Source organism: Carassius gibelio, chromosome B8, assembly GCF_023724105.1.
Source record: "Carassius gibelio isolate Cgi1373 ecotype wild population from Czech Republic chromosome B8, carGib1.2-hapl.c, whole genome shotgun sequence".
In the NCBI taxonomy this organism is placed as follows: domain Eukaryota; kingdom Metazoa; phylum Chordata; class Actinopteri; order Cypriniformes; family Cyprinidae; genus Carassius; species Carassius gibelio.
The window spans coordinates 26,281,276-26,306,268 of record NC_068403.1 but is presented as its reverse complement, the minus strand read 5'-3'; the positions used below and the strand labels follow the sequence as shown (position 1 = coordinate 26,306,268).

The 24,993-nt window shown below is 37.3% G+C and overlaps 1 protein-coding gene across 2 annotated transcripts; it reads right to left on the bottom strand.

Moving 5' to 3' along the window:
• Positions 1–97: 97 nt before the first annotated feature.
• LOC127963673 (mitofusin-2) lies at positions 98–24,978 on the bottom strand. Of its 2 annotated transcripts, none has more exons than XM_052563697.1 (18): positions 24,585–24,978; positions 17,816–17,994; positions 16,539–16,674; positions 16,240–16,402; positions 12,273–12,397; positions 11,856–11,964; positions 11,522–11,629; positions 10,800–10,953; positions 9,306–9,373; positions 8,327–8,448; positions 5,827–5,953; positions 5,231–5,335; positions 4,144–4,246; positions 3,847–4,067; positions 2,681–2,836; positions 2,400–2,596; positions 2,135–2,269; positions 98–955 (listed from the first exon to the last, which is right to left on the bottom strand). In XM_052563697.1, exons 2-18 carry the CDS (start codon positions 17,988–17,990, stop codon positions 886–888), a joined length of 2,274 nt encoding a protein of 757 aa, XP_052419657.1. In that variant the 5' UTR covers positions 17,991–17,994; positions 24,585–24,978; the 3' UTR covers positions 98–885. The 2 variants fall into 2 exon arrangements, with proteins under 2 accessions (XP_052419657.1, XP_052419658.1); XM_052563698.1 differs by lacking the exon at positions 24,585–24,978 and adding an exon at positions 23,574–23,939.
• Positions 24,979–24,993: the final 15 nt, after the last annotated feature.

Genomic DNA, 24,993 nt, shown 5'->3' with positions numbered 1-24,993 from the left:
TTTGTATGTGTGAATGTGCCAATAAAAGAATGAATCAGCGACTCATGCTTTGTAAGAAAGAAAAACTGACATTTATCTTAACCTTTACAGAGACAAATCATTTTTCAACAGTGTCACTTTATTATTTCATCTAACAGTAATAGTGAATGACAATAAATGACACCGGTCTGCATGCTCATCTTTACATTACTGTTGACTCTTTCTAATGGAGCTTCTGGAAACAAATGCAAAAAAAGCAGCAAAATATAAAGTGCACATCACAAGAGCTTCTCCCGATGACGTTCTCGAACACTTGGCACAAGTCGTAATCCAAACGAAACAGGTTAGCATACACTAGATCGTACATATGCAGGAACGAACAGGTTAGTAGTGCATCACACACAATTACAGTCGGATTACATTTCAGATGCGGATGACAGTAGTGGAATACATGTAGAATGCAATTATATGCATAACTGGCATCCAGGTTTACATAAATCTGGTTTTCCCATCCAATTCATACATTAACAATAAGAGATTAATGTTCATTTGTCCCAAAACAAATTAATAGCAGTAAAACAGTGCTGTAAGAGGCACTAGAAAAAACATATTGCTGATTTAATGCAAAACAATTTGATCTTTACTGTTTAAATCTCTGTGGGATCTCTATAACACAATCTACACAGAGGCCAAGCTCTTGACATGACCTCTCAACTCAATAAATAATTACCCTGTATTAAATACAAAAGAAACAAAGTGTACAAAACTAAAGAAAGCTCTCTTCAAAGTGGCAGGACACTGTAGTCTCAAAAAAAAAAAAAAAAAGAAATGCGATGAGCAATATTTGTTGCGCTCAAACAAATGTCTGAAAGCATGGCTGTGTGTTAGATCTGTTGAGCCGGATCTCTATCGACTCTGTTGAAGGTACTGCTGGGTAAACATGTTGAGCTCACTGTCCAGCCAGCCAGCTTTATTCCTGGAGCAAACACAAAACATGGAGTTAGCATTTCTACTTCGTTAACTAAATAAGATTAACAAACACTGTGAACAATACAATTATTTTAACCTGCTTTGTTTCATTTATTTTGGCCAATAAGCTTTGCAAAGGCCAGTGAACTAGTTTTACCCCTGCTAGCTTGCATTAAAGAAGAATTTCTGCAAATCAGTTCAACAACTTATTTGCAGCATTTTCAAAACATAGATGTAAGTAAATACTGATATGTATTAGTATACTTGAGCGTTTGGTAAGTAACAATGTTTAGATATCATTTTGCAGATATCATTTTGATTTCCGTTTAGCTGAAATGGTTCTGATGGCAAGAAAGAAAGAAATCCTCCAATTTTAGTCAATTTGAACTTCAATTGAATTTGGGGTTTGTAAGAATTTTTAAAAATAATGATTTTAAAAAGAAGTCTTTTATGTTCTCCAGCTGTATTAATTTATTCAAAAACAGTCAACACTTTATTTTACCATATTTTTAAAATGTAATTTATTCCGGTGGTGATAAAGCATTACTCCACATTTTGTCAGGATTTCTTTGATAAGAACAGCATTTATTTGTTTGGAAATCTTTGTAACATCATAAATGTCTTTAGTGTCACTTCTGAACATTTGAATGCATCCTCTCTGAAAGCGTGAAGCTTTTACCGACCCAAAAGTGTTCAACCGTAGTGTATATATGTGACGCCGGAGCACAGAAGCAGTCATCAGTAGCACAGGTATATGTGTAGCAATAGGTCAAAATTATAGATTTTTCCTCTTATGCCATAAATCATTAAGATATTAAGGAAAGATCATGTTCCATGAAGATACTTTGTGAATCTCCTACCATAAATATATAGAAACTTTAGTTTTGATTAGTAATATTCATTGTTAAGATCTTCATTCGGACAGCTTCCAATGTGATTTTCTCAGTATTTAGATTTTTTTTGCACCCTCAGATTCCAGATTTTCAAATAGTTGCTAAATATTGTCAGATCCTAACAAACCATACATCACTGGAAAGCTTATTTATTCAGCTTTCAGATGCTGTATAAAACTCGGTTTTGAAAAGCTGAGACTTAAGACTGGTTTTGTGGTCCGGGGTCACACATTGTCACAGTGTGTGGACTGCAACCGAACATGATCTCTCCAGTCACGTGTGACATCACAGACCTGAGCAGCTTGGCTTTACTCTGCAGGCCGTCCAGCTGTTCGATCTTGCTGTTCAGATCCTGAATTTGGTCCTCCAGCTGCTGTCTGGTGACGTCCACCTGCTGACAGAGCTGAGAGAAGGTGCCGGCCAGCTCCCTGGGACAGGGAAGGAGAACACAAATCTCTCATCGTTTGTCCACTAGAGAGCAGTCGTGCTGTTCAGGTCACACAGCTTGTATAAGGTCTGAATCACAACAGCATAACAGACAGAGAGACTCAGACTTACTGCTGAACCTGATGGCTGCAGTTAGATCCGGTGTAGCTGACGATGAGCTGCAGCTTCTCGCTGGCGTACTCCACGAACTGTCTTTTAAAAGCTCTCTCTTTGGCCCTGGTGGTCCAGGTGAGTCTCTCGTACACATACAGCAGCCCATAGAGACCCACAGAGAGGGCGATGAGCCTCCAGCCCACCGCCTTCCAGATCTGAGACACAAACACATCACAGTGGTCAATGAACACAGGCAGGCATGCGGTTTAATAGAGATACAGTATCTGCCGTGCTCTCACCACTCCTCCGACGACTATAATGCCCATAGATGTCCGAGAGGTGAGCGATGCCAGCCCTGTTACCATCGAAACCATCAGCTCTTCCTGGGTCATGGACCCCTGAGGGAAAGGAGGCATACTGGTGCTGACCGGAGTGATGGCCAGAGGCCTGGGAACCTGACCACACAACACACACACAACTGATCATGTAGGACCCAACACGGGACGCAGGGCTCTATCAGATGGAATCTGGTCATACATATTATATTTACAGTATGAAGTGGAACGTCACAGAATCTGTCAAAATCTGGAAGCAGTACAGTTATTCAAATGGAGACATGGACTAGTGTCTGTGTGATTCACTGTAGTCTCACTATATGATGACTTTCTTCAAGTGTGACAAATATATATACACGAGTGAGGAAAATCATTCTAATTAACTATTGCAGTTTTTTATTATAATTATTATTCTAGAATCAATACTAATTCATATTTGTTTCTTGATTATATTTTAAGGAATATCAGTTTGTTTGTTTTTCTTCCATGTTTTAATGGCCCGTGTATAATAATATGTTTGGACAAAAATATAATGAATATTGACACAATTTTAAAAGGCTAATTTAAATTTTCATGTTTTATGCTTAATGTTTGTTATTAAATGTAGAAAAAATGTTTTAAGTTTTATGAATTTGATTATTTAGCCATGGCTTTTCATTAACATTTATTTATTTAATAAACCTTTAAAACAGAATCCAGAAAAAACTTACCAGAAAACACGGAAAATAAAAACTAGCTCAAGATCAAAGGAAACTTTATTTCAGTAGACCCTAAAAATACTGTAATAAATTGTTCTTGTTATTAAAATATCATATTAAAATAATAAATACCACATTTTAATTAAAATATTTGAAGTAGTTGTTCAATTGTTTATTTACATAATTTAAATTAATTAGACATGCTTTTTTGTGCACTAAAACTAAATTGAACCATTAAAATGCAATCCAGAAAAAATAAATTAGATTTCTGTCCTAAATCTGCTTTAGATCGGGGCTGCGCTGCAGAGTTTAGCCCCAAACCCAGTCACACTCACCTGAAACACCGTAATCAAGCTCTTCAGGATCGCTAGAAGCTTCGAAGTTAGAGCTAAACTCTGCTTGTTATTAAAAGTCCTTGGGTGACATGATTACCTGGTCACTGTAGCCCATGAGAGCGCGGCGTGTGTTTTTGGGACCCAGGAAGCGGTTGACCAGCATGGTCCAGCCCAGGGAGAAGTGGAAGCCGATGTCCTCCTGGAAGTCGCTGCAGAGTTTGTCACAGTTGAGGTCGTAGCTGAGGGCGAAGCACTGTCTGGGCACCATCAGATCCACCTGCTCTCGAATCCCGATGGGCAGCAGGGGCTTCAGGCCGTCTGCAATGATCAGAAGCGTCTCTGTGAGCTGCTGCTCTTACTGTATGGAGACGCACCGCATGAGAGAGATACTGACCTATCATCTCGGTCTGTGTGGTGTGCAGCGCTGCAGTTATGGCATTGGAGCATCTGTCAGACATATTCCTGCCCAGACCCTCCTCTATGTGCTTGTGCAGCTCCTGAAACCATCATCATAACATGACACAAACCAGATTAGCTTTTTTCATGTATTCCCGCTTCCAAAGATTACACATTAAAGCTATGATTAAATGCTGATACATATAAACATATATAACATATAAACTACCAGTTTTGAACAGTAAGGGTAGCACTTTATTTTACAGTCCTATTCCTCATGTACATACTATGTACTTCTTATAGTATTAATTATAACAACTATGTAATAACTAGGTACTAACCCTGAACCTACCCCTAAACCTAACCCTAACCCATGTAGATACCTTGTGTTACCAGAACTTTCTTAGATAAATAGACTGTAAAGTACATGTAAGTACACGTACTGTAAAATAAAGTGCAAACACAGTAAGATTTGTAATGTTTTTAAGAATTGTCTTCTGCTCACCAAGCCTGCATTTATATAATCTAAAATACAGCAAAGGCAGAAATATTGTGAAATTGTTTAACTATGTAAAATAACTGGTTTCTATTTCAATATATTTTAAAATTAAATTTATTCCTGTGATGCAAAGCTGTATTTTCAGCATCATTACTCCAGTCTTCAGTGTCACACGATCCTTCAGAAATCAGTCTAATATGCTGATTAGCGGATCAAGAAACATTTTCTGTATATATATATATATATATATATATATATATATATATATATATATATATATATATATATATATATATATATATATATATATATATATATATATATATATATATATATATATACTAAAAGTTGTTTGGTTTATTCTTGATACAGCCCTGTTTAAACCTGAAAGTAAAGAAGATAAAGGAGACAAGCGCACAGATGAGATCATGTGATGTTTCTGGTTAGCTGGGGACTTTCCTTGTGGAGAGTTGCATGTTGACACTAAACATTAAACATCAGCTGATAAAAGATCATAAAAATAAAGGAGAAGGAGGAGAAGACATGGCCGGGTGACTGGAGGAAGACCAATTCAAGTCCAACTCACGTTCTTGTATACTTTGAGCACCACTTGTGAAGGATGAAAGTCCAAGTGGAAGTCGTCCACAAGCACAGCCAGTCTCCGGATCTCCTCTGCCATAGCGTTAGAAACCTGTACAGACAGACCAACAGGACGACACATTAAAACACACTCAGAAGTGAAACTTAAAGTCCCTGAAATCCCTACTTGTCTCAATAATCCACATTCACATTTAAAACTTAAAATTGCTAAAACAAAAGATAAAAGACCTAAAAAAATTTTTTTAAAAAGGGACCAAGATAGAAAAATGGTATTTTAATCCAGTCGTCTTAAAAACTCTATAGCATTTCTACCAATTTCAAAAGGAAATTACAATCTTTAAACTTCTAAAAGAAAAACACACCTATAAACAACTAGTGAAAGGAAACCACTTTAATATACAACATTAGACTTCACAAGATGTCCCCAAAAAGAAAGTGTGACATTATGAATGTTTACATAAACAGAACTAAACTTCTTTTAAAATCTCATTTATGGGCTTTAGTCCAGCTAAAACGGCACCAACCTGATTTTGGCGAAACTGAACTATATATATTAAACTGAAAAAGCCAAGTGAGCCTCACCTGTTTCTCCACCTCCTCTGTGATCTTCTTGATCTTGCTCTTGCAGTCCAGAGTGAGCAGATCCAGCTGTTTATCAATGAACTCCAGCCTGTCCTCCCTCTCCTCTTTCATCTCCAAACAATGAATCCTGAACAACACAAAAATCTGCATTTCAGTCTGTGCACAGTCGGCTATCCTTCAAATCTAAAAACCCAGATTATTTTTTAATAAAGCTGATCTAAGACCGTTAGCTTGATTAGCTACGATTCCTAATCACTGTATCCTAACCATGTGTGATGCAAGACGCAAAGCACTGTTTTGAAGGTCGTTTGGTCTTGTTCAGCCGTGTTGGGCATCCTTCCTTATAAACACACTGACAACACAATGGATTATAATATTTGTACTAAAATATTCTACAGTTTACAAATATGGCTGAAGAATGTGACACTGAAGACTGGAGTAATGTCAATATATATTAAAATATAAAACAATGAATAAAAATGTTAATAATACTACTAATTATTATTAATAATGTAATAATAATTTTAACTGTACTTCAATCAAACAAATGCAGTGTTGGTGATAAATAAATAAATAAGTCCGACTTTTGAACAGCAGTGCTTTTAATACGAAATATTTTATTTGTATGCACTAATATATCGGTATTTAGTAATACAAATCTATTTGATTATATACATATAGAATTTCCTCATATTTCACATGACCTGAACTTAACTCAAACATTGTGTTTGCTACTGAATTTTAAATGAAGAGTTGCTATCGAAATATATTTTAGGGATGGGTGTTTTCCGCAAATATCCCATTCAAATATTTGAGCTCACCAAAAACGAATATTCCAATATTTGTTTAAGTTTAATAAGACAGACGTTATTTTTCAGCAACATTTATTGTTTCCGTCATTTTTGAACAAGCTTACACACAATAAGCTTGAACATTACACATCGTGTTTTGTAGCTTAAAACCTTTTACAATGCGTGCAAACAAACAAAAGTACAGATTAAAAGCAAAAAATAAAAATAATATGGAACAAATAAAAAACGTAAAGCAGCCTGCAGCAATTATATTGTACAGAATGCTTACACTTAACTTTTAAACTGTCAGCAAATCTTTTTTGCTTTTTTTCTATTGTTTTACATGTTCTTGTTAAGAAACACGGGCATGTCAACATGATCGGGGGAAAGTCAGCTCATTAGTCTGTTAACAATAAGGCCGGCTGCAGAGAAAACGCGCTCTGACGGCACAGACGTTGGCGGGACTCACAAATAACGGTGTGCTAAGCTAATAAGTTTTGGTGAAGCGCTTCGTGTTTTGGTTTCACCACTAAATGGGATCCTCATCTGGTGGAATACATGGTTTCAGCAAGAACTGTTCACACTCGTCTCGGCTGGACTCTCTGTAATCATTGCTGTAGAACTGGCTCAGCCTTTTTCTGACGAGTGGGCATTGCATCCTCTTCATCGTTGGTGACGGCAAGCTGCATCCGCACCACTCGCATCAAGGAAAATGTTCTGATAATGTTTTTTTTCTTACTTCTCTCATGTTTTCATCAAGAAATCTGAGATGTTTGGGCCGAGGGTCTAGGGCGGATGCGAGAAGAGGAGTTTTCATTGCATTCTCCAAGTTAGCGGTGTTTATTCGTTGCTTGAGAGACGCCGGAACAATGTTCTTTAATTTGGTCACTTTCTGTGATTCTCCACGGCATATTTGAGGTACTGTAGAAGACCGCAGTTCTTATTCATTCATTAATATTTTTTTGCTTGAATACATCTTCAAATATGCCATGGAGAATCACAGAAAGTGACCGAATTAGGTTTTATTGTGTCTTTTTTTTTTTTTTTTATGGCAAGCAAAAATATAGCGAAATTCGAATATCATTTTTATTTATCGAATAATTAGAGCAGAACGAATATTCGAATGTTTGACTATCCATGCACACCCCTAATATATTTTTCTTAACAATCTGATAGTTGTGGACTGTGAGACAATAAAGGATCACAAAACTAGGGATGTAACGATTAACCGTGAGACGGTTGAAAATCGATTCAAATATGTGACGATTCAAATCAGTTAAATGCTAAACAAATCAAGTTTATATGAATGTATGTCTGAGGGAACTTACTGTCGCACAAAGAAATGTGCAGCATTTAATTAAATGTACAGCAAACATTTAATTTTATAATTGGTTAAATCTTATTTTGTAAAAAAAAAAAAAACATGAATTGAATCAAATTGTGAGTTGAGTGAACCGTTACATCCCTAAAACTGTCTGACAGGATGTCTTTAAGCTCCAGAAATTCATGCACAATTAAAGTGTTAATTTTATATCGCTAGCTCAAATTCCAATACATTGAAGATTTTATCCCTAATTCCAACATTTGATCTCTATCTCCTCAGACTATAACAGCACAGTCAGGCTTTTAAGCTTATTCCAATGTCACCAGTGGATCAGTGCTCGGTGTAATGGATTACCGCTAAGAAAAGCAGGCGTCTTTGTGCTCACCTCTGCTCTTGAGCTGCAATGTGCACCGAATCCATTATCAGACGCAGAGCTTCAGAAATCTGCTTGGCCCTCATCGTGTGCTGCTCAAACTTAGTCTTCACGGCTGACTGAGAGATGCATTCCTATAAAGACACAGGTATATGAGAGTCAGACACACACAGATGCATTTCAACTAGTGCGGGGCAATGCTTAAGATTTTATAATCGTGATTAATCGCATGAGTGTCTGTGATTAATCGCGATTAATCGATTGGTATGAACAAAATGTAATAATGAATTCAAAAGTACTGTATTGAGCATCTATTTAAAAAATACTGCAAGTGTAATAACATTTGGTTTGCATACACTTTAAACAAATAAGGTGCTTTTTTACAGTAGTATTCCCTTTACATAGTAGCAGTTAAACTATTTTGTGAAAATCTCAACTTAAAACATTAATGTAATCAAATTAAAATAACCTTTTTATATAACTTGTGTATTCTTGTGATGGTGCGTCTTTATTGTCAACATGTCTACGCTGGATGCGAGTGGCGCGGTGTGACAATATACTATAAAACCTATTATAATCAGTGATTCTGTCTTCACCGGATGCGGTGCGTCGTGACACAAATCATAAGTGCTGTCATTCATTGCGATCCTACATTGCATGCGAGTTGTTACGCCACACAGCAACATCTAAAGTCAGGTATACAATGACTGGATGCATCACGCAGCAAAGTGACTGCTATTAATAAGTTCCTGTAGCTCAATTGGTAGAGCATTGTATCAGCAGCGCAAGGTTGTGGGTTTGATTCCCAGGGAACACATGTTAGGTAAAAAAAAAAAAAAATTTAGCCTGAATGCACTGTAAGTTGCTTTGGATAAAAGTGTCTGCTAAATGCATAAATGTAAAATGTAAATAAACCAAATAATTGTCGCCGTTAATTTGCTCAGCCCTAATTTAAACCGATGACACAACACTGAAAGCCCACAACACTCACCTCAAACCGTCTCTCAAAATTCTGAAACTCAAACATTCTCGCTTGAAAACCTTCAGCCAGAGCACCACCTGAAATCCAAAAACAACCTCTTTACAGGGGTCATATAAGGGAAAAGAGGAAAGATAAGAGTTTGATGTTTAACAAACTAAATTTCACAATGCTTGGATCACCATATGAACGAATATTTGACTTGAGATGATGCTGTAATGCAGGGTTTCCCAAATGGTTTTGTGAGGGATCTGCAGAGTGTTTGTGAGTTAATGAAAAACTAAATATAATGTGATATTAAAATCAGTGAACAAAATTAATAAGAAAAAAAACTGGAATTGCATTACAGTAAATGTAGCGAGTTTTTTGTATCTGCATGTATTGAATTTAACATGCATTTGGGAATGCATTGTACACTACAATCACTTTATTTCCACATTCACATCATCAAAAAAAAAAAAGAAATTGAGGACAAAAGTTTACAGCATTCCTCCAATATTACACCATAATGAAAGCTTGAATTTGAAACGTAAAAAGCTTTTTGAACAGGTTTGGAAAGTACTTATTACTTATAAAAAATAAAAAAAAATGGATTATAACATTCATTTTTTTTTTTTATAAAAATGAAAATATTATCACTTATTATTTTTTTTATTTACAACATTTTTTGTTTTATACATATACACACACACACACACACACACACACACACACATAAATATATATAAATCAACTTAATACTAAAAATAGTAATATTATCACATTGTTAACATTAGAATAATAACTATTATTATTATAAAAATGAATAGGGTTCCTAAAAATATCAGTGTGAATATAATGTGGACTGGCACACAACAACTACAAAGATGTCTGGGTCCACTTAAGAGTCCAGTTAGAAGGTGAAAGGTTTATTATTATTAGGGGTGCTCCAATCACGATCGGCCGATCGTTAATGCGCATCTCGTCAGTAAAGCCGGTTCTCTAATCAGCGGTTAATTCCCTCAGGTGCGTGATTTCACATAGAGCAGCTGTTACTACACAGAGCCGTTGTTAACTGAAAAGATGCGCCAATAAACGCTGAAAATGAAGTGGATTTGCGCAGCTTCTCTATTAACAACGGCTCTGTGTAGTAACAGCTGCTCTATAAGAAATCACGCACCTGATGGAATTATCCGCTGATTAGAAAACCGGCTTTACTGACGAGATGCGCATAACGATCGGCCGATCGTGATCGGAGCACCCCTAATTATTATTATATGACAAAATAATTGCAATACTGTAAAATATTTTTTTGGCCTGGCAAATGATCATTAATCATAAAAACAATTCAAATAAAATATATATATTTTTTTCAGTTTACTTGCATGTCACCATAATCAGAAACCCATGAACATGAGTATGTGTTGTTAACATTTTGAAATATTAAGTTACATAAGTAAACATTTTAAGTCTAAGGGGTTCGGCTGACAAAAAAAGTTTGTGAACACTTTATGTAAATGTATCTACCTGCTTCGGGCATTCCCTGGGCCTTCTGCACACGCGCCTGAAGAGCTTCTTTAGCAGAGACGAAGAAGATCCGGTCGCTGGCCTGAGCGCGATCCACAACCCTCAGCTCATCCACTAAAAAACTAGTGCAGCGGTCCATGTGCTGCCGTCTCACCTGCAAACACACCTCACATTATAACACTGCAAACACTCCATGCATCATTCACCTTGGTTTCAGATCAATACAAGATCCAATTTGGTCACACTTTAATTAAAGAACCAATTCTCACTATTAACTACTTTTAACTCAAACTCCTATTTGCTGCTTATATTTAGTAAAGGTAGATGTTAAGTGCAGGTATAAGGCAGGAGAAAGGGATCTACACTATGCTCATGCATAATAAGGCATTAGTATGTGATTTAAAATTAATAATAAATGACTATGCTAGTAAAAGTAATTTATTATGCTAAATAAATATGCTAGTAAAAAACAAAAAACAAAAAAGTAAATAGTGTGACCTGGTCCATTTACTAAAGTGCTACTCCAATTTGTTTACTTGGCTGTTTGTAAATCAGACAAAAAAAATTCATAGAATTTCACCTCATCCCGAATTTTGTGTAAAACAAAAAACCTTGCTTACAGTATTATGTGTAACTATCAGGGATGCTAGTGGTTTGAAATGCATCTGAGGGTGGTGAGAGTCAGAGGATGTGTGTTGTTTGTTGTGTCGTGTAGGTCACACCTCTTCCATGTACTCGGGCTCGTTGGCGGAGGCGTCCCAGCGGTTGTTCAGGATGAAGATATTGGGGCTGGAGAGGCGCTCGTTCACTTTGTGAAAGAATGACTTTTCCTTTTCGAGGGCAGAGGGGAGACATGTTTTAATAAGCTGACACAAGTGAGGTCACATGACAACTGTGCCATCTAAAATGAGTGAAACCTCAAAAATAAAAGCTAAATCAAAAGACAAACTTTAACTGTAAAGGAATGAGTAAACAAATACTACTGCAATTTATCAGTCCATAATGCTGTAAGTCCATCAGCCCTTTTTCACAAACTGAAGTTCATATTAAACTCACTGTTTGCATTAAAGTGGACTCTGAATTGGCCACCAGCACAAAAACGTCAGCGTCAAGGCAGAACTTGTCGATCCAGCTGTCCAGCTCTGTTGTGACATCGATGCCAGGGCTTAAAAAGAAACATTTCATAAATTTCCAAAAACAAAATATTCCTAATATGACTTCTAATTAAGTAAAGTAGTCATTTCATGCAGTAAGCTTATAAAACCATTGCAATGGTCTCCTTGTATGTCATATTAATGTTAAAAACAACATCTAGCAAGCAAAGTGTCATAATATGTAAAAAATGCATGCAAACAAACAAATATGTGCAGAATTTTTAGACTTGTATATTACGACAGACGATGTGTTGGATGCAGTGTTTAAGGAGAGTGAATATCTCCTAACAGTCTGGGGCCTCACAGAGTGTGTGTTTACCTGTCCACAAGCACCAGGTCATCACGCAGCAGCGCACACTTCGCTTTCGGCCACATGACACACACCAGACTGCCTGCGTCCAAATCCTCGTCCTGGTGTAAAGCATGGGCCAGCTGGTTCACCGTCTGCCGATACGCACACAAACACGAGCATTACCAAGTACTCTTAACTAAACTATTTTAAAATTGAAATTGAAATTAAAGGAGCATTAGACTTATTAGAATTAGAGTTAGAAATGATAACAGTAATGATATTAATAACTATTGTTATTATTATTATTACTAGTGTGAATCTGTATAACAACTACAAAGTCATATTTTAGTTAGAATTGCAATACAAGACAAATAACTCACACTGGTGTATAATTTTTGGCTGTGTCGTGCTGTACTATGTATAAACAACTGTAAAATAAAATAAAAAAATAGCTTAATTTTTTGTGTTTGGTTTATTTGACTGCATGCAATGTGACCAGTGTCTGCGATCAGAGAACTTTGATCACGTCAAGGAGACATTCAATTATTTAAATATTAACTTAAAATTTCAGGAGGCACAGTATGACCTTTGGCCCACTCTTAGGAATGGAGAGCATTTGTTTATGTCATCATGGCGTGTACATGCAGTCAGGGCGGACGGAAATGGCCTCTTTCAGAAAGAGAGAGACACGCTGGGAAACGCATTAAGAGAACGGCTGGGTCTCACATCCTGATGCGTGCACACACGTCCATCAGCCAGCTGCTCTGTTCACACTGTCTGCAGGCTTTATTTAGCTGCGCACCATTGTTCTGTGTGTATGCAAGTCATCAGAAACCAGATAGACCTGCAGGCAAATCCCAGACGTCACAACAGGACACCTGGCATTCTCACAATGCTTACCAAACACTGAATAAACACACAAACAGTGATCAATCACGGAGACACAATGTTTCTCGTAGTGAGATCTAGAGCGGAAAAGAACAGTCAACATTTCTGATGAATAATAATAAAATAAAAATCATCTATATGTCTTGCCCACCCCCCCCCCCCCCCATTAATATCAGTTCTAAATTTCTAGATGCAAGAATTAAATAAAACTTTTCTTGTCTTTTTATGCACGCCTCTAGAAAAACCGGTAAGAACATGTTCATTCCCAGCATTCCTCTACAGCAGACAATGTGCTGTGAAGTGTGCATGTACATGTTTCCTCCGCCCTATCACTGCAGAGGAAAGGTCATGAGACAAGTCGCAAATGACAAAAATGTGTGACCTTGTGACAGCTGGTAGGAAAAAGCCCCTGACTCATGTGGGTGTAATTATAGACAGGAGCACATGTTCAGTCAGGCAAGATCCAGAGACGTTCATTTAGCACAGGCAAACAGACAACATAGCTTTTTTTCAGGATTTTGGATGGTCTGTGCTGTGTTTTGCCTGTTTCTGTTTGACTTATTTGGTCTTGTTCCTGTCCTCCTTTAGTTTGCACCTGTGTTTCCCCTGGATTTCCCCTGAGCTCCGTGGATTAAAGACTGTTTATGTTTACTCATGCCTCCTGCGTGCTTCCTAAACAGCGTATTGTGTCGCTTTTTGACTTATTACTTGTCACTGACATTACCTGCTCATTATTTTTCCATTTGAACACACTGTAAGAACAAAAAGGATGCACAATTTACATAGCTTGGTTAGTAGCAGTAAGAAGGAAAAGAAGGATTGTCCCTTTGGTCTGATATATACACACGTATGTATGTGCATTTATATATATATATTAGGGGTGTAACGGTTCACAAAATTCACGGTTCGGTTCGATACGATACACTGATGTCACGGTTCGGTTCGGTTCGGTTCGATACGTTTTAGATACAGCAAAATGTAAAAACATCTCAACTTTTCAGAATGCCGCAAGCGCACCGCGGGTCATGTGACAAGAACTAACCAATCAGCTTCATCCTTTCCCGTAACAACGTTGAGAGCTCAGCCAAGATGAAGGAACAGCTGATCATAGTTGTATATGGATTGCAATTTTGAAATAAATTTAGTAGCAGAGCTACTGCAAGCGATTTTTAGAGCTGCAAATCCATTTATCCTTCGCTGAAATTTCCGCGTCTCATGGAGAGAGCACGTCATTGTTGCTTAGCAAAGACAGACGCCTCATGAGCGCTTCTGCCCGAGCGCTTTGGAAAGGAGGAGAAAGACGCGCTTAGCGTTTTCCATGCGTTTTTAGGCACGATATGTGAACGGCCCCTAAGGCGCTCGCTCACTCAGCACGCGCTGAAGGCTCGTTGCAAAATGTCTAATGCCTTTAACAGACCAGAAATATAAGATCCTAAAATAACCAACAGGTCTGGTGTTTGGGTTGGATTCCCTGTAAGCTATAGTTTCTAAATGCTGCAGGGATAGTTTGCTGCGTGCATGTTTCTCCTTTTTTTCGTCTTTTCCCAGATAGTACTGACGCATATATCCCAGATATTCCCGCTGGTTTTTTTTTTTTTTTTTTTTGTAATCCCGCTGGTGTACACTGTCATGTTGCAGATGCGACATACCGTTGTTTTTTTATCCACCACTCTCTTGCCATCACCATTATAGCTTAAAGGGAATCCAAAGTGCACCCAAACACCAGACCTGTTGGTTATTGGAGGATCTTCTCATTTCTAGTCTGTTAAACGCATTGGCTATTTTGCAACGAGCCTTCAGCGCGTACTGAGTGAGCGAGCGCCTGCTGAGTAGCCTAACATAAACATATAAGATGGTGTTTTTTTCTTCTTCGGGAGTGTCAGGGGCGTTGCCTGTTACGTTGTTTGGGTTATTGGGCTACCTTGTTGAACGCATATCATTATATTTCTCTCTCTCTCTTTTTTTTTTTTTTTCAAATATAATTAATTACTCCAACGAACCGTTCGGTATACATAATGCGTACCGCGTACCGAACCGAAAGCGTCGTACCGAACGGTTCAATACGAATACGCGTATCGTTACACCCCTAATATATATATATATATACAGTAATGTACGTTGTATAAACAACTTTTTTTTGGATGTGATTAATTGATTTGACAGACTTAACGTTACATTAAATGTTACCTATGCATGAACCACATCTCCTGCATTATCAGTGTTATGCATATTGCATACCACCTGTTACAGTAATAAACAGCAAAATTGATCAATTCTGGATCTCTTTATTTGTGCATCATAACACACTTAGGTTAATTTGTACAGTTTACAATAACGCATATTAAAAAGTAAAGGGGCAGTGTAACTCGCTCGTTGACGCGGAAAATGTGTAGGTTCTGCACCCATCCATTTGTAAATTGCAGGTGAGACTCGAGAGATTTATCATTTTTAAACTGATTCAGAGGTGTTAGCTCTGACACTACAAACAAGGTAAGAAAACACATTGGGGAAGGTTACGAGCGGCAGCTCTTTAAGATCATCCGACCACTCTTTGTGTTCGTGCAGATTGAGTTCGTTGATTGTCTTGATTTTTTTCTAAATACCGCATCTTTGCTTCCTTGTTGAGTTTTTTCTTTATATGTAATCTTACACTTGATCTGTACGTCATGTCACTTTCACTTTCACTGATAAGCGTGTCCCCAAAAATGGCCGCGACTACCCAGAATGCAATGCGCAGTGACGTAGTTTCCCAAGCTCTATAGACAGCTCACAAGGTTTTGGAAAAGATCAGCCAACACACAGCCGGGTGTTTTGGTCGGTGTGTTCCTGAAATCTGTTGGCCCAAGTGCAGCTCTACAGGGTGCCTCCTTTCAGGGCGGTCTAAAGCGATTACACACCCTCTTTAACACCTATGGTGTGCAAAGCTCATTTATGGTTGCTATAGAGAGAGATACACCAAGTTACACAAGAGGCCAATTTCCATTTCCCAATCCCACAACATGGACCTTATCTGACTCAACATGTCAGACACACCCAAACACTCAAACAAAAGAAACAGGCATCCAAGATCACTTAGGAATGCATTTATGATGATTAAGCAATTTACTTTAACACTCTTTCTTTCATCCGATCCCTCGGTGAGCAGGAAGGCCTCATTGCCATCAGTGCCTTCCACTCGCAGGAAGCAGTTGGTGGTGTGTCCGATTCCAGACGGCAGCACTTTGTCCCAGAGCATGGCGTTAATCACAGAGCTCTTCCCGTTACTTGTCCTGTTAACACAAATGGTGTGACTAAATCTCAAATTATCGTTCCAATTTATAGCAAGTGGCTGAATGCCTAAAAACTGAAGACAATGAACATAATATTTGTGTTGGTGATGTGAAAGACAATACGTATTCACTGTACCTGCCGAAGAAGACCACCTTCATGTGTCTGCGGGACAGGACCTCCCCGATCCCTGCTACTTTAGACAGGTATCCCCGCACCTCCGCCACCTGCTCCTCTGTAGTGACCGGATCCAGTTCCTCATTGCTGTAGGTTTCTGTCAACAAAAGAGACCAGTTCAACTACACTTGATTTTAATACTTCACCAACATCTGCAACATCAAAATGCTTTGATATTCAAAATTAAAGACCACTATCTTTGAGGTTATCAGGGCATTGCTATTCAGTTGCTATACAAATCCAGTACATTTTATCACTACAATAAACATTGTGCCCGTTTTGCATGACAGATCGCTGTAGCAGCTTCAGTTCAAGAAGCAACACTTGTCTCTTCTGCTTTAATACAAGCACAAAATATACACAAATGAACATCAGAAGGTATGCTGAAAGATACAGTACAACTGTATCACTTAATGCATTTATTTTACAGTTTACAACATTAGTTGAGGGAGATTTTTTCCTTAGGAAAACTAAAGTATCGGTTTCTTGTATCGGCAGATATCATTCTGAATAACTGGTTATCGGTATCGGTTGAGCAATTTAGTATCGGTGCCTCTATCTAAAGGATTGGTCAAAAACTGCAATTTGGAACATTCTTAAGAACTTCTCAGAATTTATCTAAAGAAAGATGATTTAGATGATTTTTAGTCTCTCAGTATTTCTCATTGTAAATATTTAAATGTAAATATTGTATATTTTACAGTTTTATTGTCTATGAATTAATAACTCAATGTTAAATCACTAAGAAAAGTAATTATAAACCTCTCCTCAATGATTTGAGGTATCATTCAGCATTGAAATAAAAAATGGTTAAATTAAATATCTCAGGGTTAGAGACAGAACTGGTTTTCAGTGTAAACTAAGTAAGCTTTGGCAATTTTGCCAAAATGTGACTGACCTCAGTTAAACCTAACATGAGACCAAAATCCTTTAAGTAAAATCCTATGAGCTTATGAGCTGCCAGGGTAAATTTGTAAGACCATGCCTAAAGAAAACCTGAGATGTTCATAGAAAAAAGCCTGACACACGATATGCTGACTAAGCCATGCTTTTCCCTGAGCCTTCACCCGTCTCCCTGTTTATTACGTAACCTGTCTTTGCTATCTGATCTATGCTAGTCACAATCAACCAGGTTTCTCTTATCAGCTTGACAGATGAGCAGCATGCACCAGTGTGCTTTGAGCTCCTTAGACAAGGAGTGGAACACACTAATGGCCAGGAGTAATGAAAGCAGACACCTTCTAGAAAGGCTGAACTCTCTTTGATGTAGGCACCAAGCTGTTCAAAGATGCCGTTGATCTTCTTCTTGGCGGTGACGAAGTGTTTGAGCGGGGAGGCGTTCGCCTCAGCCATGAGTCGCTTGTCCTTCTTGCCGATCACACTGGTATTGGGTCGCGGGAAAACCAGAGACATCTCACTAGTAAATAAAGATGGAGATAAGTCAAAAAAAAAAAAAAAAAAACTCACAGCCACAAAACAGTTTTGAGTAGTTATGAAGGTCTTGCTAGGTTGATGAGAGTGGTTTTAACTAGTGGGCGACCGATATTAGCCAAGGCCGATATATCGGCCGATATTTGGCATTTTTTTAAATATCGGCATGGGCCGATAAATTTTTCTGCTTGGCCGATGTGTTCGAGGTAGGACTTTTATTTTGACGGCGCTAAAAAGGCAGCGCATGAGCGCACACTGTGCTCACACTAGAGCTGAAACAACGAATCGATTTAATCGATTAAAATCGATTATTAAAATAGTTGTCAACTAATTTAGTAATCGATTCGTCGCTAAATAAATTTTATTTGCCATAAGCGGCTCATTTCGTGCATATTTCAAATCTGCGGTGACCAAAGTGTGGCAGTAATGAGCCACCGGAGGTTTTACTCAGCCAGTACAGCAGGTGAAGTAGCGAAGAGCCAATAGCTGGCCTCGTTTTATGTCACGTGCTTCCCGAACAGCGTCTCTGCAGCATTCAGCGGGAAGTGGGAGTACTTTACTTTGAGCCTTTAAAATGAAGAGTAACCTGTAAACTCTGCACTACTGAACTGTTTAAGGGGCCGTTCACATATCGTGTCTTTTGCGTGCTCAAGTTCGTTATTTCCTATGTAGGCGCGCATTATGCACTCTCATAATGGAAGCGACGCGGTCGCGACACGCACGCGGTGCGATGCGCCCGTTTTTCCAGGCGCGTCCACACCGCATCCATTTATCCTTTGCTGAAATTTCCGGGTCTTCATGGAGAGGGCACTTCATGGAGAGAGCACGTCATGGAGAGAGCACGTCATGGTTGCTTAGCAAAGGCAGACGCCTCAGGGGCGTTTCTGCCCGAGCGCTTTGGAAAGAAGGAGAAAGCGGCGCGACTAGCGTTTTCCACGCGTTTTTAGGTGCGATATGTGAACGGCCCCTAAGAATTTTATTTGTGCAGATTCTCCAGTACAAGGTTGTTTGCAAATGTTTAGTCGTAAAAGCTGATAACATTGCTTTTTAACAGTTAACATTTAAAGCTTTACAAACATGTTATGTGATCAGTTTGTCGTTTACCAGTTCATAATTCAGACTTGCAGCCTAATTATGACTGAATGAGAGAGGTAAATGTTTGAGTATATTTAAAATGCACTTCTTTTCTAAGTATTCACTGCTCTTTTTCACACAGCAGGTTTTTTGTGTGTGTCCCAATTTTTTTTTTCTGGACAACCTTCTGATGGATTTTACTTTAAATTGTGAGTTCCATTCAGGTTTCATGCCATTGGCACTTTTTTTCGAAGGATTGTTTACAATTTCACAGCATAAGCTATAAAGCTTTTTCCCAGTAAATAATAAAATACAATGCACTGCAATTTTATTCTGTTTTATCCTTATACTTCGTGAAAATATGTTCTCAAAGATTCCTTAAGCTTTGTTTGGGATGTTAAACTACTTTAGGAGCTCTAAGGACTGCCATGGTGAAAACAATATTTGAAATCTCCTTGTGAATTTTGCTAGAGTATGGATCAGTGTTTTGATTGCAGAAGAGTTCGACAAAGGATTACTAACATAATAAAACAACTCCAGGTATATTTTTGATGAGGATATGACAATGCAAAATGGTTAAAATCTCTTTAAAATCTATGCTGAATGATAAAGACCCTTTATTAATAATTTACTTGGGGGGGAAAAATGGAAAAAACTAAAATATAAGTACATAAACCGATTAATCGATTAATCGTAAAAATAATCGACAGATTAATCGATTATCAAAATAATCGTTAGTTGCAGCCCTAGCTCACACTCTCTCTCTTCGTTACTGTTGTTAACAGTTCTGTCTAATACGAATAGTAGTCGGTCTAATAATCAGATATAATGGATAAACAAAGGAATTAATGTATACAAAGAGTATTATAACGATTGATTTTATATTATCAGTAATAGAAAGGCAAACATTATAATACTTTTTTGTTTGCCATCAGCATTAAGCAAATATGCATTTAAGTAATTTAAACAAATCTTTGAATGACTAATTAATATTTAATTTCACAAACCTTGCAAACTTAGCCGAATCCAGCTGTGAGATCGTGTGAAGTGTGTACGTGTATCCAGCATTATCACGTGTTCTCTGTGTGACGGTCGGCCCGTGTTAATTGAATGCTTTATCTTTGAAAGTGATTTCAAATTATGCTGCACTTCATGCATTTGCCCATTGTCATATTTATGTCATTTTCACTGTGTGCTGTATGTAAATTGAGGGTTACCTTGGCTTTATTTGAAAAATATGATTCCCAGTGCACACAAACTTCCCAGAATACAGAGTGCCCTGTCGGTTACAGTTTTTACAACCTTTTTAATTATAGTTTTATTAAATATGTATTTATTTGTGAAAAATACTATTTCATGTAAAGTATCACAAAGTATAAGTATGTTTATTTTACACAGTAAATTTTTTAATCCGTTGTCAAATGATTTAAAATTTCTTAAATATGAATAATATACATATTGGCTATCGGTCCCCCTGCTTTCCAAGATATCGGCATCAGCTGTCAAAAAAACAATATCGGTCGACCACTAGTTTTAACACTTTGCAAAATGGCTGTGTTCTCATTCTTCATTTGTGTCTTCCCAGTCTTCTAGTCTTTTAAACAGTGCTGTGTAATAAACTATTACACCAAAGTGTTAAACACAGAAAGTAATACTTTCCCAAATACCATCAGCATTCAGATAGTGTTTGAATATCTCATCAGTTCAAATTAGTCATAGTAATTTATTTTTTAACTGCTTCTAATTTAGTAAATATTTAAAATAAATATAAATTTCATTGCATGTTATTTACTACAACAGTACAATATCATATATATCAGCTTCATATCAACATTCTCTCTAAGACATTGGGACAGCAATCAAAGAAATCTACATTGCTCAACATTAGTTAAAAAAAACATTGATCATGTGCATTCAAAATCTTAATGACAGCATTTAAGGACAACTAATCTCTAATCGTGTGCTGCTGCATTCAGTTTCTACTGGCATCAAACCAACAAAGCCCCAAGTAAAGTAACAAATCACCTTGTTAGGAGCTGCAGGATTTAAAGTACACAAATTCTAGCTGTTTAATCTTGTAAAGAGGTAAAACAAAGGGATAAGACATTTACAAGACATGTTCTGCAAATGAAATATGCAACACAGCCTTACAAACCCTTGGTCTTAAACACAAACACAACACACCCTGAGAACTGCTCTGAAGAAAAGGAAAAGACATAATTCAGCTACGTTGCTGTCTAACTGTCTTGCTGTGGCTGAGCTATTGTTAAGTCCCACGTGTGTTGATGGGAAACGCTGCATTGCCCAAAAGAGCCGAGTGTCAACAACACATCACAATGTGCTTACTACAGATTCTAGAAGAGTTGGGTGTTAGCCAAAAGGGAACTGCCTTCCCTTACTGAACTCGGACATTATTGCAATTAATTTGATGGTCAGGAACAATCCATTTAAACCATCTGACCATTTATTAACACCTGCCTTGAAAACATTACTGGACACTCACACTTCAGTCAGTCCCTTCTGCTCGAGGTCACTGAACTGACACCTTTAAGAATATATTATTAATAACCCATATGGATATTACACTGTTTGAAGATATTAGATAATACATGCATGACTATCTCTACATTAAAGCTTATAGGTATAAAGAAATTATATATATATATATATATATATATATACACTGTATTTTTAATTATAGAATAATTTGATGGTTGGTTCTATAATTAATCCTATTAAGGTATTTTCACAAATAAAGAAGCTGTTAAAAACACGAGCTAAAAGGACATAGCCACTCCGATAAATTTGTGTGCACTGGGAAACATCTTTTCTCAAATAAACATTTACTGCTAACTTTACATACAGTGCATAGTAAATATGATTTGAATATATTATGACACGGAAAATGAATATATGGCACCACTGTCCACTAACTTTAAAATCAGTGATTTCAAGTTTTTTGCACCTGTTCTCGGCAAGTCCGGATTCTGAGTCTGACTACAGAAAATGTATTGATCAATGCCGATAATTCAAAAAAGCTCAAAAAAAAAATATATATACATGTATATACCTGCATTGGCTGATATCAGTCACCCACTAATATTCTCTCTTTATTTGTGGAAGGAGCTTATACGGCCTTACTGTAAAACTTCATTCAGGATCATTTGGAATGTTTTAAATGATTCAAAATCAATTTGTGAGATTTCAGCCAATTTCAGTAGTGTCCACAGAAGTGTACAAGAAATCCTCACTTAAATCAGGCCTTCATACATTCAAGAAATGTAATTAAATGAAATTTAGGGAAAAAATTACTAAAGACCTTGAGACCCACATCACTTGTTCAAACCCAGCTAAATTTGGCCATCAGTTAATGAGCGTAACGTCAGCCGTACGGTGCACTATTAACATTCAGCGCTGGGATGTCAGGGTCCTTCTGAACATCTGAGTGGTGTCATATTAAAGAGTCTGGAGCTGCAGTTAGTACGTGCGAGATCAAGCGCTCGCGCTCTGGAAAGTCACCTTCACTGCACATATTAAAAAAACAAATGCAACATCAATAATGCGTCCAGATGTCTGTCTGCACTTAAAATAAGGCAACCAGACATCAGAGGTTGACTCAACCTCAAACCCTCTGCTATATGACAATAATCTGGACCTCATCAGCTGTGTGTAGAAAACAGCATTCTGCCTGTGCAGCCCAAGATATTACCAGGTTGCTTCTAAAGCTATAGATATATAAAATATATAGCTATAGATATATATATATATATATATATTTCCTGCAACATAGTTCAGAAAAACAATCTTGTTTGAAGTAAACAATAAAGTGCTAATTCAATTACCAATATTTCCCAATTTTAATCATTTTACTAACCTTTGTTTCTTTGAGTGAAATCCATAGAAAATATTCCATATCTCTCAAGTAATGAGATCATTACACTTGCAATGCATGCATAATAATTATACTAGAATTATAGAAAAAAAAGTTTGAAAATAGATAGATAACATAGAATGTAATCCAGCAACACATTATTGGTAATGTCATGCAAGTGCATATAAAAGCATTTGCCAAAATAACAACTAGGCCACCAAAGTCAACAAAGGGTGTTCTCTATAAATAATTGCACCATAAAAAAAATGTACCATGGTAACAACAGTGTCTGCCAAACCACCATAGCTACTACAGGTGCTGCGTAAAGATCTGTGTTTCCTTAATCAGGCTCTTGATAAGCAGAAGAAACACTCCCATACACTCCCTTTAATACTATGCAAGCATTCTTACTAGTGCACACTTACACTAACATTCACTCAGTGTCTATTAATTATACAACACACTTTGGATATATTGATGGTAATGATGATCTGATTGGGACATCTGCTTAACTGAACGTTGTCAAAATGTTTTGAACACACACACACACAGGTTCCAGCAGATAACAACGGTTTAAACAGAATAAAAACACACTCAGGTTCCTGATAAAACAGTCTTACCTGACGATGTGTGTGGGAGCTTGTGTAAAATAGTGAAGATCAGATAAGCCCTATCAGCTGCCCAGCATTTGCTTTTTCAGTGAACGATCAGGGTTAACTCAAAGCGGAGTCTTGATCAAATGTAATCATGGTTTTATGACCCATAACACACACTAATATCAGAGTCACGACTTCCACGAGACCAATGTCACCGACAGCAGCAGTGGGTTAAACGAGTCTAAGCGAATCAAGCATCCCGAGACAAACACCAGCAGCACATTCGGTGTCTTTAGCTCATATTTAACAGGATCGGACACAGACTCCTATCCGAGGAACAGATCCAGAGAAGAGCACTTTCAATGTCAATGCATTCAAGTGCATTCGGCTCCACTCCACGCCTATGGTACTACTCGAGCCAATGCCGTGACCACGTGACTGAATTCAACCATTCAACAAGCCTGAACACGTAAAACATAAAATATAGTATAATAATAATAATAATAATAATATGCAGTGTGGTATAGTATATGTACAGCACAATATAATTAAATATAATAATATACGATATAAAAAATATTTCCGTCGTTTTTCTAGCATTAACCACACGCTCTCACTACAAAATCCCGCCCACTAAGACATGTCAGCCAATCCCATATCAATAATAGAGAAAGAGGAAAATGATGGACAGCGGAAGCGCAATTTTGATTGGTTAAAAAGTGCGACACACTCCCCCTCTATGGTAGAGACTGTCTGTCATAAAGACATATATATATATATATATATATATATATATATATATATATATATATATATATATATATATATATATATATATATATATATATATTAAATGGATCAGACAGACCCGGCTAGTGATGTAATCCTACTATCACCTTCCACTTATCTAACGTTGAAAACGTAAAAAATAAATCCTAAGAAACTGAAGAAGACCCGGTAAAATGATAAACCTAACATGCACATCAACTGTTTTTAAAAATCGTTATTGTACAGTTTGTAATAAAACATGTTTACCAGCAAGAGCGGAGGGGTTATATCTTTAAACAGTCCTCAAGCATGTTGATCCAGCGATGTCCTCGTAATAAATCCCAAAATCCTCTTCTGGAAGAGCTTTCTCTGAAAACAGCTGCTAACGGAGACACTGCAGGCCGAGCGAAACCGAAAGCAGATCCGTGATAACAACCAAATAAATGTTAACCGTCAAACATGGGCGTGAAGGCAGGGTTAATAAATAACGTTACCAATGAAAGTTTGTCAAAAAGCCGCTATACGTTTTCCACATCAGTATAATGTGTTTTAGCCTGACGTTTAACATAAATATGCGTTTCAACCATGTATTCTTGCCTATCTGACAGCTCCGCTATTATTTGGTGACCGCCATTATCTTAGCAAAAAGCTAAGGTTGGCTGGCGAGGTGTTTCAC